Source organism: Lontra canadensis, unplaced genomic scaffold, assembly GCF_010015895.1.
Source record: "Lontra canadensis isolate GAN:19392208 unplaced genomic scaffold, GSC_riverotter_1.0 scaffold1, whole genome shotgun sequence".
Lineage (NCBI taxonomy): Eukaryota > Metazoa > Chordata > Mammalia > Carnivora > Mustelidae > Lontra > Lontra canadensis.
Genome location: NW_022630995.1, coordinates 103,061,335 through 103,075,597, shown reverse-complemented (window position 1 = coordinate 103,075,597; position 14,263 = coordinate 103,061,335). Strand labels below are relative to the sequence as shown.

At 36.3% G+C, this 14,263-nt stretch overlaps 1 protein-coding gene across 2 annotated transcripts in view; it reads right to left on the bottom strand.

Annotated features, from left to right (window-relative positions):
- CENPE (centromere protein E) overlaps window positions 1-13,862 on the bottom strand; it is a 76,973-nt gene extending 63,111 nt beyond the window's left edge. For both annotated transcript variants that reach the window (XM_032860620.1, XM_032860628.1), the window contains exons 1-12: window positions 13,720-13,862; window positions 12,161-12,252; window positions 9,994-10,083; window positions 9,760-9,878; window positions 8,738-8,857; window positions 8,246-8,327; window positions 8,021-8,088; window positions 7,883-7,948; window positions 4,205-4,256; window positions 2,117-2,204; window positions 1,653-1,782; window positions 479-598 (exon numbers count right to left, since the gene is read on the bottom strand). In XM_032860620.1, coding sequence (XP_032716511.1) covers window positions 479-598; window positions 1,653-1,782; window positions 2,117-2,204; window positions 4,205-4,256; window positions 7,883-7,948; window positions 8,021-8,088; window positions 8,246-8,327; window positions 8,738-8,857; window positions 9,760-9,878; window positions 9,994-10,083; window positions 12,161-12,252; window positions 13,720-13,775 — 1,083 coding nt within the window. In that variant the 5' untranslated portion in view covers window positions 13,776-13,862. The remainder of the gene's footprint in view (window positions 1-478; window positions 599-1,652; window positions 1,783-2,116; window positions 2,205-4,204; window positions 4,257-7,882; window positions 7,949-8,020; window positions 8,089-8,245; window positions 8,328-8,737; window positions 8,858-9,759; window positions 9,879-9,993; window positions 10,084-12,160; window positions 12,253-13,719) is intronic.
- Window positions 13,863-14,263: the final 401 nt, after the last annotated feature.

Below are 14,263 nucleotides of genomic sequence, written 5' to 3'. Positions count from 1 at the left end.
AGATAACTAAAATACAAGGTTTTTATGAAATACAAAACCACAACGGTTAAAACAAATTACAATGACAACTGATTATGCTACTTTATTAGACTTTATCTTAATGTCAGAATTCAAGATACTGTGAAAATACAAAAAATAAGGTTTTAAGTAACTATACATGGTCTTTCTTTTTAACCTAATTCCGTATGTATTTGTGACAATTTAGAAAGAATGTTTCTACTTGGCTCATTTGAAAATCTCAATTTTTCCCTTTGGAAATGAAAAACAAAATCTAAAATAATTTCAAGAAATCTAAGTTTTCAGTTTATAGCAAATTAAACCAAAATTTTTATGAGTTGATTTCTCTGTCCTTGAAAGATGTTTTAAATTGATGTTACAGACCTCGGATACTGATGAATTAAGAATCTCTGGGCATGCGGGCAGATCTTAGTTCTCAATCTGTCCCTGATCTTTACTGAAATACATGGTTCATACATACCTCCTCTAACTGTTTCTTAAGATCCATTATTTCTTTTCTATATCTTTTCAGGAGAGCTTCATCACTTGATACCTCATTAACATAAGGAGTATTCTTCATATATTTGGCAGTGCTGGCAAACTGGGGAAAGATACAAGTGTTAAGTGTTCAATATAAAAAATTAACATAATTAATAATATTTAGGTTTCTTATAATTAAGTTTTATAAAGAAAGATCAATACTCTTCCTTGGTGGCTTAATACTTTTGAACACGGAGATTAGTCTATGTTCTTGTAACTTACCGTGGCTGCTAGTCCTCAGAAAAATGAAGGAAATATCTTGAAGATGGATGCATGCCAACAGAGAGCCTACAAACACTGGCTTATTGGAATCCCAGCCACCCCTCAAGTCCAGCACAACTGCCCCCTCTATCCTGAAGCTTTGCTTCCACTTGAAATTCTCTCTCCTTCCTCTGAACTCTAGTCTATTTATTAATAGTTAATTAATCCAAGGCAATCACATTGGAAGACAGGTCTCATGTTCCCTCTAAGACTATAAATTTTGATGTTATAAATTATGAAGTCAGGGACTATACTTTCTATCTTTGCTTCTCTGACACTACCTTGATGCAGTGCTCAATAACTATTTAGAATAATATTTCTTAGCATGTGAGTAGCAGAAGTAACTGTAAGTGGGTCCATGAAGGTGACTACTAAATAACACTGAATCCTTGATTGAGACAGCTGTTCTATTGACACTTCTCAACCCCCCCCCCTTTTTTTTAACAGAAAATGTAAGCCATAGGCTCAGAACAAAGATAAGCAACAACCAGCTAGCAGGAGTTCAAGAATTACTTTATTATAAATACACACACACACACACGTTTTTTGGTTCACCTATTTGTTGAAAGTGATACTACTTTTTCATTCATAGGGCTGACACAGTTTCCTTCTGTAATAAGTAGAAAAAGTGAGTTTTTTTTTAATAAAGAAGTGTTGGATGTGGCAAAAATTATGGAGGTGGGATATGAATGATTGAAATTTGGGAAAATAAAGGAATAGTATTTAGTAGGCAATATGTCAATTTTATTGCAGCAGGTATGTTATGTAATTAAAAAAAGATGCCTAATTTTAGTGCGTAATTTTTTCTGCTTAAGCATGATTTCTCCCCATATTGAAATAAAAATCAAACTCACCTGTAGAGTAGAAAGGGTTTCATCAAAAGACACTGGAGTAATTGTGCAGATAATACGTGTCTTTGCATTTCCTCCCAAGGAATTCTGGAGAATTCGTGTTAATTTACTATCTCGATAATTTATGAAACCACTTAGTGAGAAAAGGGTTTGGGAAAAAAAAAATAAAAATTTTTATACAACAAATTCGATTGGTTTTTAATGCAGAACCTTAAATTAGGTATAGCTTAAAAATTAATTCTTTATAGGTTACATGAGGCAGATCAAAACTACTAATTAAATTATATTTGAGATAAAAAGTAAATTTAGTAGGTTACAGACATATGTCTAAGAAGCTAGCCATGCTCACAGAATCACAAAAGGTTTTTAATACAGGGAAGATATCAGTACATTATTTGAGTGTTACTAAAGTACTATAATTTTCAACCTTAAGCACAAAAGGTAAATGTACAATGGAATAAACTTACCCAACTTGTCCATCACTAAGTTTCTTGATCACTTGTCCCAAAATAAATAAACTTCTATTTATATTACAGCCTTCCTTGAGTCGCACACCTGTATTTATTAGGCAAATATGAAATCTAAAGTTAACCTCTGTATTAGATGATGAACTTATTTATCAGTAAGTTATAAAAGAAATTAGAAATTAAAGGGTCAGATTGTAGTCTCTGCTTTGGATTAGATCTGAGCCCACTTTTCTTTTCTTTTTTTTTTTTAAAGATTTTACTTATTTATTTGACAGAGAGAGATCACAGGTGGGTAGATAGGCAGGCAGAGAGAGAGAGGAAAAAGCAGGCTCCCTGCCAAGCAGAGAACCCGATGCGGGACTCCATCCCAGGACCCTGAGATCATGACCTGAGCCGAAGGCAGAGGCTTAACCCACTTAGCCACCCAGGCACCCTGAGCCCACTTTTAATACCTCTAGTAAAAGGAGCTCTCTCCCTATTCCTCCAATCTATTAAGTAAACTAGAAATGTTATCACCTGAGAGAAAGAGCAAAAAGAAACAGATGGTTAAGAAAAAAAAGAATTAGAGGGAAGAGAAGTTCATTTCCTAAGAGAGCCTGTCTAACTCCTCAGTTCAAAATTTTTTTTTCCAAACCTCCAAATATAGGCAACTATAGACTAATCAAATTAATTCCTTTCAGCTCACCACCAACAAAATTCTAATTTTTAGATTAATGCTCACATGGCTTATATATCCAAAAATCCAAAAGGACACTGAAAAAGCTCTCTCCTACTCCTATGTTCCATCCAAACAGATCTATCCTCCTACCAGGAAACCATTTTTATTAGTCTGCTCTTGTAGAGATTTTTACAAATACAAGTTCACATACATTTATTTCTTCCTTTTCCTTTTTATACAAATGGTAGCACATTATATAGGCTAATTTGTATTATGCTTTTTTTTTAGCTTGGCAATATAGCCTATCGGTAAACATTGGTGTTTTTCATTCTTTTTTATAGTATAAAATTCCACTGAATGGATGTATCAGAATTTATTCACTCAGCATCCTATTGAGGGACATGCAGGATTTCAATCTACCACATATGCAGAAAGTATTACAACAAATATTTTGGACACCTGCTATTTCACAGGGGCATGATTCAGCTACTGCTATTACATTGCTGTAACATGCCAGCTTAAAACATGAGCATGTATTTCTTGTTCACAGAGGGCCATTAGATTAGTTTGGCCAATTAGTTGCAGGATCCACTGGTTTGGTGGATGTAGGCCATGCTCAGATGAGCAGTCTCTGTGTCATGCTGTAGGAAATTGACATAGAAAGGTTTGACATCTTCATGATTATGAAACTTCCCATCTAAGTATGCTTTCCCATTTGTTTAAGTATTTGATTATGTCCTTTAGGTCTGTTTTAAAGTGTTCTTTATTTTGGTCTTGGGTAATTTTTGTTGAGTTTCTACTTAGGTATTAGATCTCTTAAGTCATTATTGTTAAATGGATGGAGTCTTTTTGTACACTAAATGTTCCAACTTGTTTGTATTATGAGTTATTAATGTCTGTATATTAACTTTGTACTCCACCACCTTTCTGAATTTCCTTACTAATTATGAAAATCTAGATGGTTTTCATGGCACTCTCACAAGCTTTGCAGCTATGCAATCCTATCAACTGCATGGTTTTATTTTTTTAATTGATACTATAGAAGCTCAAAATAGATAATTTGCCAGATACAGAAGCTGCTTTTAAATGGACTTAAAAAAATTTTTTTCTTTTGAAATTTTTGAGAGAGAGAACGTGAAAGGTGTAAGGGGAGGGAGAGAGAAAATCTCAAGCAGGTTCCATGCCCAGTGGGAGCCTAAAACAGGGCTTGATGTCACAACCGTGAGATCATGACCTAAAGTGAAATCTGAAGTTGGACACCCAACTGACTGGGCCACATAGGCGCCCCCAGAAGCTGCTTTTTATGTTAAAAACTTTCATCACAAAATTACTAGATTTATTAGTTTCTAAAGTGTAAGTAGCATTTTTTTTTTAATTCTGTAAAAGAACAAGATGACATTGAGAACAACACATTTATAAGTTTCCATTACCTTCAGCGCCTGTTTGAGCAGCTCTTTCACTGCCTGCAAGGTCAACCAAATTCTGTAAGATAGATGAAAGGTAGATAACTTGAACTTAGTCTAACTTGAACTAAAAAAACCCAACTACTGGAAGAACAAATTTTAACATATAGCCTATTTGCATACCCCATCTAGATGCTTGTCTTTCATTGCACTAATTAGGCTTTCCCCTTTCTGAGTCAAATTCATCTGTATACCTTGTTCCTTCTTTATGATACATCCTCCATAATGCTCTCAGAATAGCTTCTCCATTTCACACACAAAGTCCAAAACCTTATCGGTGAATATGGTTCTTCACAATCTGGCACTTGTGTTGCTCCAGCCTTAAATCTACCCATTACTCACTCAGAATTCTAGCTGACCTACTCGCTATGCCTTAAATGCCTCATGTATTTCTATACTTCCAAGAGCTACCTTTCACCATTCCCTTTGTCTATTCAGTTCTAATGTTCTATTCTGTCCCTACTCTTTATTCAGGACCAAAGTTGATTTTTACCTCCTTAGTAAAACTTTGCCACCTTTACCCTTCCTCTCGCACACCTTGAATGAGCTGTTCTTTCGACAGCGTACCCAGTGGTCTTTAAAGATACGACTTAATCTTTAGTACTTCCTGTGCCGAGCTAGTCACTTATGTCTATGACCACACTGCAGCATCTTTAAAAGCATGGGTCTCTTTTCCAGTTCACAAATATTATTGACAAAAAAGTGACTGCTTGTCATGTGTTAGGTGGTAGGGATGTGGTAATGAACCAGACAAATAAGTTCTCTGTTCTCACAGAACTTTTATTCCACATGAGGCAGGATGGGGAGAGGAGGACATTCATGAGAAATGAGAAAAAGAAAGATAAAAAACACATCATGGTAAATGTAATAAAGATAATTTAAAAAGAGTGCTGGAAGAGGAAAGTACAGAGCAGGTTTTTTGGACCAGGCGTTAGGGAAGACCTCGCATTAAGCTAGGATCTGGAATGACAAAGAGAGGGCCAGCCAAGCAAAGACCAAGGGAACCATACTCTAGATAGAATGAATAGCTAGTACACTCAGTCATAAAGCAGTAATGAGCTGGGTGTATTCAAAAAAATACAAGAGCAGTATAGTGAAGGAGAGATGGGACAATATAAGGTAAGAGAAATAAGTAGGGGTCAGACTGTGGAGGGTACTGTAAGGAAGAGTAAGAACTCTGGATTTTCTAAGTGTGACAGGAAAGGGCTTAGTACGAGAGTGACAGACATCTCCTCATTTAACTTTCTGAAGGATTTCCTGTTGTCCCTGGGTGGAGGACTGGAGAGGGGCAAGAGTGGAAGGAGGGAGTCCAGTGAGGAGGCTCCTGCAGGAATCTCAGTGAGAGGCCTGGGCTAGGGAGGTTGTCATGGAGACGTAAGTGGTGGAGGGATATCTTCTTTATTCTTTGAATCTTGGAGCTGTACTATGTACAGAACATGATGAAGTTTCAGCAAATATTCTTAATGCATTAAAACAAAGTCAGAGATTTAAATTCTCTCTCTCTGTGGACACTTTCAGGGATGGACAGTAATTATGTACTCCTGCTTTAATTATGTCCTATCTAGACACTACTTTCTCTAAAATGCTCAAAGTGTAATCTTTCTTGTATAGTATCTATATTACAGAAGACCTAGAACTATAATAAAGGGGCAAAATGGTGAGAAAGGCAGCATAAATTAAGGAATAAAGATGGGAATCAGTATCACTGTTCAAAGACACCAGGAGGCCCAATGTATCCATAAGAGAGGAGCTCACGAGGAGTAGAAAGAAGTGAAGGTATGTTGGTTAAGAGTGGCGAAACAACATGGGCAGTACATAGTAATATTAGAAAAATTAGAAATCTGCAAACAGATTGCAGAAAGGAAAACCAGAGTCTTGAGGCCAGCTCTAGGAGAATGATATAGTAATTCAAGGGATGAGAACCTAAATGAGTATGAAACCCATTGGAATATTGAATAAGAAATGTCAATACCTGGACAAAAGGGGAAGGCAGAAAAAGATGAGTCAGAATTGACTTGGGTCTGACCTACGTGACCAGGGTAACACTGGTACTACTAGAAAACAGGAATACTCATTACTATAGGAAGAAATTAATTTTGTTTTAGACACACTGAAGTTTGAAACAACAGTGGGACACACAATTATAATCATCTTTACAGTTATGAATTAGAACTCAGAAACTCTAGATAAAATAAATATTTGACTATCATCAACTTAGCAATGATGTCTGAGGGCAAACAGAAGTAAGAAAGGCACAGCACAATACTCCTATGTTTTTGATAGGAGGGTAGGAAAAAGAAACCACAAAGGGAGTAAAGGGAGTAAAGAAGGAATGGAGCTGAAAGAAGCTGGGTATTAAGAACCGAAAGAGCAAAAGACACTAAAATAAATAAGTAAGCAAGTAAGTAAATAAATAAATAAATGCATGCATGCCACCTCCAAAGAGCCTGAAAATGACGTTTTTGGGGAAAACCGAAAATGCTTAGAGTAAGTGGGAAGGTGAAGGGTTGGACCAGAAGGTATCTATAGTACCATTTGATATACCATCAAAGAATATGGAAAAAGTCACCAAATGGATCACTGAGTATGTCAAGAGTATTAAAAACAAATTATTAAGGGAAATGTTAAAATTGTAGTGAAGTATCACAGATTAGGTTTAGAAGACAAAACAGAAGTTAGGTTTTGTGTTATTGTTGTTGCTAAATCAAACCAAGGCCATTAACTAAAATAAATTTTATGCTGTAAAGTAAATAACTGAGGTGAACTAGAATTAAATATTTAATCAAGACTGATTTTTCAAATCTGAAAATGAAAAAACATATTATAGATTTTTTTTTCCCTGAAATTTCAAATTGGATAGAATAATCCTAAGTCATTTCCCACATGCTAAAAAATTTAAACCTTGAAAACAGAGAATACTGGCAAGGAACGGAAGGAAGCACAGAAAAAGAGAGAGAAATAATATATTGCAAGAAGGAAATGGAAGGTTTACTTGGTGCAAAAAAAGAATGTTTCCATAATGTATATATTCACTATTCAACAAACAGGTATTGAATATAAACTATGTATAATGTGTTGAGGCTATAAAGATGAATAAGATATCACTCTTTCCTTCAAGGAATTTATAGTCTAAAACACTATGTTTATAATATAAAACATTTTCTTATTATATTTAAGAATATACATAAATAATGTTATTTACTGTTTAACAGTCCCAGCTAGGTTTTTGTTGATCTCATGAGTCTCAATTCTATTGGCTGAGACAAAACAACAACAACAACAACAACAACACAGAATGGTTTCCACTCCTGTTCCAAGAAACCTCTTCCCACCCTGTTCCAAGAACACTCTTAACTCTTTAAATGAATATCGAAAATCTCCTCCCAACAACTCTGGTTAGGAAAAGTCCTTCCATCTAAATTTTAGGAAAGGCAGCCATAACATAGCAGGAAGAAAGACCCTCTGAATTCTTCCTATGTTTTAGCTAGTAATCTCATGTTTACTGATGAGACAAAAACTACCAATTTATGCATGTTTTTGCTTGTTTGATTCAGTTAACAGTCCTTATGAAACCAAACATTCAGCAGCCAAATTAAATTATGCTTTGGCCCATACAGTACAGTACCGTGGTCCATCAATACTCACCAAATGGGACACTTTGACGGATCCATCACAATTGGAAGGTTCCCCTTTCTCTCTACTTTCCAAAATCTAGAAAGAAAAGAAAGCTTGTAAAAAATTAGTGCACTTTTAATTGGAAAGGCCAAACAGAGAGTTACCTACCATCCTAAAAATGGTATGGGAGCGACTGCTTCTTTGATTCATTTTTGTAATTCCATAATGTCGGTTCTCTGTAAAAAGTAAGTCATATTTCAGCTGTGTACATTAAAATTCAAAGAAAAACATTAACTTCTATTTTTAAGAATGAAAAGTGTGACTTGAAGCCTAAATACGTTTAACTGAATACTTTTTATAAGTGTTTTGGGGAAATACACCATAAAGTCTTACTTTCTCCTTTTGTGATCCACTTCAAAGCCATTTCTGATGTGTAAACAACTTCTTCTGTGAGATCAGCCACATACACATTCCTCTGAAACAAGTTTAATTATTAAAAGAGTAGAGAAGTCACTAAAAAGTGTGCATCTCAAAAAGAATTTGTCAACTATTATAGAATTCATTTGTGGAAGTTACTGGTGGAAAATGTATGAAAATAACAAGTAAACTTATGATATGTACAATTTATTTCCTATACCAAAGCACAGCAAATTCTAATCTGATACTTCCATCTTGTTCTTTTTTAAGGTACTTACACCAAAATATTACAGTTGCCAATGTTTAAAATTATACATATTGTTCATATGTTGTCTTTATAAACACAAAAGAAAAAATAAACCACAAAACAGGAGATAGTTTAAAAATATAGAAACTAAAGGTAAATGTTCAAGAACAATAATCCCAATAAGCAACTATTTTTAGGGCTATTTCAACTCTGCAACTCACATTGAAGTCTTCCCGAATTATTAAAGGCTTCATTTTCTGAGTGTCACAGAGTAAGTCTGTAATGGTTTCATTGTATATCTCCATGTAAGATACACGTAAGAGAAACTCCCTGTCAGGAAACTAGAGGGAAAAATAAATGTATAAAAACATCAGAGATCATCCATTTATAAAAACCCAATATTGAATACTTATGTGCTAGCATTAAATATTAAAATATTCTCAGAAATTATCTTTGTAAAGCAAACGAGAAATGAAACCTCATATGGTTTAATATTGATGATAAACACAAAAATATAAAAATATATTTCAGAAATAATGAAAAGTATAGTATCAAATAATTAGGGGAATGCCCAGTCCAACTCTCTAAACTCAAAATAAAACCCCACCAACAGATACTCAAATAAGGACATTAAAAATCATTAAAACAGTAATGAAAAAATAAACCTAAAACCAACTTTTTTTTTTTAAATAAAGATTTTATTTATTTATTTGACAGAGAGAGAGATCACAAGTAGACAGAGAGGCAGGCAGAGAGAGAGAGAGAGAAGCAGGCTCCCCGCTGAGCAGAGAGCCCGATGTGGGGCTCGATCCCAGGACCCTGAGATCATGACCTGAGCCGAAGGCAGAGGCTTAACCCACTGAGCCACCCAGGTGCCCCCTAAAACCAACTTTTAGTTAGGTTGCTTATTCTGGCCTTTTTCCTACCTCTACTTTTCTCTACTCCTTAATAATCACTGGTAGGTAAACAAACAAGCAAGGAGGAGCTAACCATTCTGGTAAGATTTTCTTGTTCCTCAACACCCACTTTTTGGTGTGATTAGCATTGTTTCAGGATTTAAGTGAATGACTGAAAGGCCTTTAGGCTCTACAAAGTAAGTTTGTGGGGAAAAAAGTGACTCTATGTTATGTCTTCTTTACCCATGGCTAATGAAGAGACAACTATAAATCTACTTCCTTTCATCATTCAAGAGACTATTAATACTTTTACCTATATGTAACAGAAATTTAGCTAAGGTATTTACCTTTTTAATTTTTTGGAAAATGTCATGAATTGCTCTGGGTATTACTCCCAAATAATCTTCTGAACCCATCATGGTATATGTTTTTCCTGAAGCAGTCTGACCATAGGCAAATATGGTACCTGTAAAAACAAAATACACACACATGCAAAGATTAAAAATGAATCTATGGGGTGTAAAACTATTAATACTTGAATAGAGAACTGATACTAAGATATTTCTACAGTGAATACAAACCATTGTAGCCTTGTATGGCAGAATCTATGATTGGTACTGCTATTTCTTCATACACATTTTTAGTAGTTTCATTACTGTGAAAGACACGATCTAAAAAAAAAAAAAACCATACACATACACACTGAGGTTAAATCAAACAAATCAACTTTGTTTTCTTAGTGGTTGTCCAAAGAAATAAGATTATCAGGCTATGGTAAGATAAAATATTTAGGACACAATATTCTCTCCATCTTATCGGTCCTTTGAAAATATACTTCTCTATAATGTAAGATGTGTTGGTCCTCACAAAGAAAAAAATACACATCAGACTTCTTAGCTATCCTATGCATTTTCAAGAGACAGTAGGGCATAGTGGCTGAATTCAGGAGTATAGAATCAGACTGTGTGCAAATCTGGTTCCACCACTTATAAGCTGTGTGACTTTGGGCAAGGTGGTTGATGTCTCTGTGCCTCACTTACCTAATCTGCAAAATGGATATGTGTTCTCTTCCTCATAGAATTATTATGAATATATGGTTAATACTTATGAAATGTGAACTATTACTATGCTTTGAGAAATTTTAAAGTTTATAACATATTTGACAAGAAGGTCTACCTCGAACTAAACAGAGAAATGCACGCATATGGAGGAGACCTGAGAAAAGCTGAAAGGTTACAGGGAATGACTAGTTGGCTGGCTGCTAAAGGAGGCTGGGTTTAAGTGCATTCGTGCTGATGAGTTCACTAGTTTAGGATGTGGTTCTCTGCTTTTGTTAGCATAATTAGCACATTAAAAATGGCCTACCTTTTAAGGCTGGCCTCATATTAAAAATCTCACAAGAAATGGACTTGTAAATCAGGAAGGAAATGTATCTATCTCTAACAAGAAATTCAATGGTCAGGCTGCTTACATTCTGACTACACATCTGTGCTTTTGGCAGAACAAAATGGAAAACCAAAGTGCCATCTGAAGGCGGCTTAGGGGTTATGATTTTAGAGCAAGGAGAGATGGTAGGATGATTCAAATCTTAATGCCATTTGCTTTAGATGGGTGGATAACTCTAAATCCTCTATGGACATACACAGCTACTGAGAATCTATAGTTCATGTGTCTGAATGCTTGTGTATCCCTCATTCTTGGTTTTTTAATCTCTGGGATATATTGTTTTACCTTTTTAAAAATTATATTAATACTCTAAAATAGTCCTTTACCAGAAATTGTTTTCTTTTCTATAGATCTTTGCTCCAAAACCTTTTATGATGGCTTTCTAGTTTAATGTTGGTTCAACAACCTAACCGTTCTTACTCCTGAAGTTTTTGAGAAGACCTCAATGTTGTTCTGAGGTGCCTAAGCAGCAGCATGTTAATGTGGCTGGATTTAGAGGCTGACTCTTCCATTTGCTTGCTGTGTGACTCCAGGCCTATCTCAGTTCCTTACTGAAATAGAAAGGTACCTACAATATAAACTTGTTAGGAGGATTGAGTTAATCTGTATGACACGCTTAGAACTGTGTCTGACACACTGTCACCAATACATCCATATTAAATCAATACACAAATCAGCCTTGTGAACGTTCGGAATCTCCATGTCCTTCTGCCCTAGCCAGGTCTCACTTATCCTGCAGGTCCCAGTATCAGTGGTAGCCTTTTAGACACCCTTTTAGACTAGTTAGACCCGCTATAAACTCTCCCAAAGCTTATGTCAACACAAGTATAATTACTCGTTTAAAGTCTTTCTCACCATATGATAAGTTCCACAAAGGCCAGGGTAGGTCTCTGCTGTATTCCAACAGAAAATGAAGGACTATCTTTACTATTTATTCTTTAAAGAATTTTCTCAAAAATAACTGTGGGAAATATATACTAAATTGAAAGATCATAAACATGAATTGACATTAAGCAACATACTTTAGGGTTTATGGGGTTTTAGTCCACAAAAAAACTAGTGAAGAAAGGAAAGAATGTTAGTTTCAACCATAAGGTACTATGACTATAACTTCATTTTAAATATCAGTTTATTATCTTACTTATCATACATGATGGATGAATAATTTTTTAGTTTCTACTGAAGCAGTTTATATAAGGCTTAGTCTGATTTTTAATGACAAATCTACTATCACTGATAAGCCTTTTTACTCCTAATAGGAAAAGGATAACAGATTAACTTTTGATGCTATTATAAGCCTACCAAAATTGAAGGATTTACTGCCATCAACTTGATAAATAGCATTATTGTCAGTTTTCCAGTAAACTTGGGTATCTCCTCCAAGAGCTTCTTCTCTGAAACAATAAAAACACTGCATTTTAGTATAACTGATCATAGAAGTCATGTTATATGACAGATAAGTTAAAAGATTCCATCTTCTGAAGAATACTTTAAAAGACAGTATCGACTTATACTATATATGAGAAATATGGAAAATCCACCTTTGAGGGGTCTACACTTTTAAGTGGGGGCCAGTGACTTCCTGCCTTCACATGGGGATTTCCTTGTCAAGTTCTTCATTTCCACCCTCCTACCCAGTACTGGTTGGTAAAAAGATACATTCAAAGTGCAACTCTAATTATATCCCTCTTGCTTAAAACTTTAAAAAGACCATCTTAAATTTTTAATATGGCACACTAGACTTGGATCATGTTTATTTCTCTCTTTAATGTTATCTTGCTCTAAATTCTGATATATACCTAACTCCATACAGCTACCTGAAGGTCCCCACCGAAATAAGAAATGCAGCCCCTCTGTGTCTGGAATACCCTGACTAACCTTTCCATTAAGTTATTTAACTATTCTTTAATGTCACTAGTGTCATCTCAGAGGCATTAATGACTCCTCTAGCAAACACTCTCCACCTATCATAACACTTGTTTACCATGTATTGTAATGGTTTCTTTACGTAACTGTCTCCTAATGCATTAGATAAGAAGCCCTTTAAAAATAGGAAATTCCTCATTTTGATATTGTCATTTATTAAACACCTTGTGATTATTAACAAATATTTCTCAAACACAAAGTATGTTAGTATTCTGGGGCAAGGGCCAGAGACTAGAGAAGCAAAGACTTCATTTCTTCCCCTTTCTGCTTTTTCTCTATAGCATTTATTACTCCTGTAACATGAATGTCAATTTAACATTCTATATTTTTTACTTTATTTCCTGTCTGCCCTCCTAGAATGTGGATCCACAGGGGCAATGATGGTAGTGTCTGTTTAATAGTGCACACTGTACTAAAAAAAAAAAAAAAAAAAAAAAAAGAATTGATGAATTTCAGCCATTCAACGTTCCGGACGTTGAATTCAGTCATTGACTGAATGAAGTCTTGAGTACCTAGGAATACAGTGCAGTAAGACAGACTAGGCCTTGTTCTCAAGGAATACACAGTGAAGAGGGAGAGAGTTAGGTGCAAAATGACCAACTGTGATGAGTGCCTTTAAGAATTACCCGATGAGACTTCCTTTAAGGAATGGGGTGGGGTGTGGTAAGGAGGCTCAGATGGAGAACGGCAATGCGGTGCCAGCGGCAATGTCTTTAACGTTGGCCAGCATGAGTTACACGTTTAAGAGACTCCTACAGATGGAAAGTATCTTCCAGATCCTCCGATCCTTCTCCGTCACTTACAGATAGGGACACAAAGCCGGTAAGGGGCCGAGATCCCAAGCCGCGGAACCGGGAAGGAGCAGCGGAAACTCTCCGGCTCAGGCCCACACCCGAGGCCCCAGCGGGATCCCGGTCTGGGTCTGGCCTACGTACCTGTTGTTGAGCGGCCGGACCCGCACGCAGACCGCCACAGCCCCTTCCTCCGCCATCCTGCTCGGTTAGACCCCAGAGAACTGGCCCAGACGCTCTACCTTCTAGGTTTCGGAGAGCACGGGTCGCCCCGCCTTTAAGTTTAAAATTTCCCAAACGCCGCGTCTGATTGAGCCGCGGCCTCATGACGTCACGGATTGTTCCACGGAGCCCAGCGCGGGGGACGCGAGGCTGGCGGCGCGTCCACGGATAAAGGGTGGAGGGGGGGTGGTTAAAGGATGTGGAGGAGACAGGCTAGGAAGTCGCAGAGCCGGGCTAAGGGGAGCAGGAGGTGAGCGGCTCTTCTGGATAAAGCTGGGACAGCTACTATCCGCTAAAAGCGCCTAAAATGCAGGCAGCCGTTTACAAACCCCGTCGTCCACCTCACCCCAAGAGTTTGCAATCTGTAGGGAAAATAAGGCAGAGAAAAAATTTTTTCATCGGCAAGAGTTAAGACCTTTAAAAGAATCCACTAGCAGTTTTTTTTTTTAAATTAAAAACATCTCTA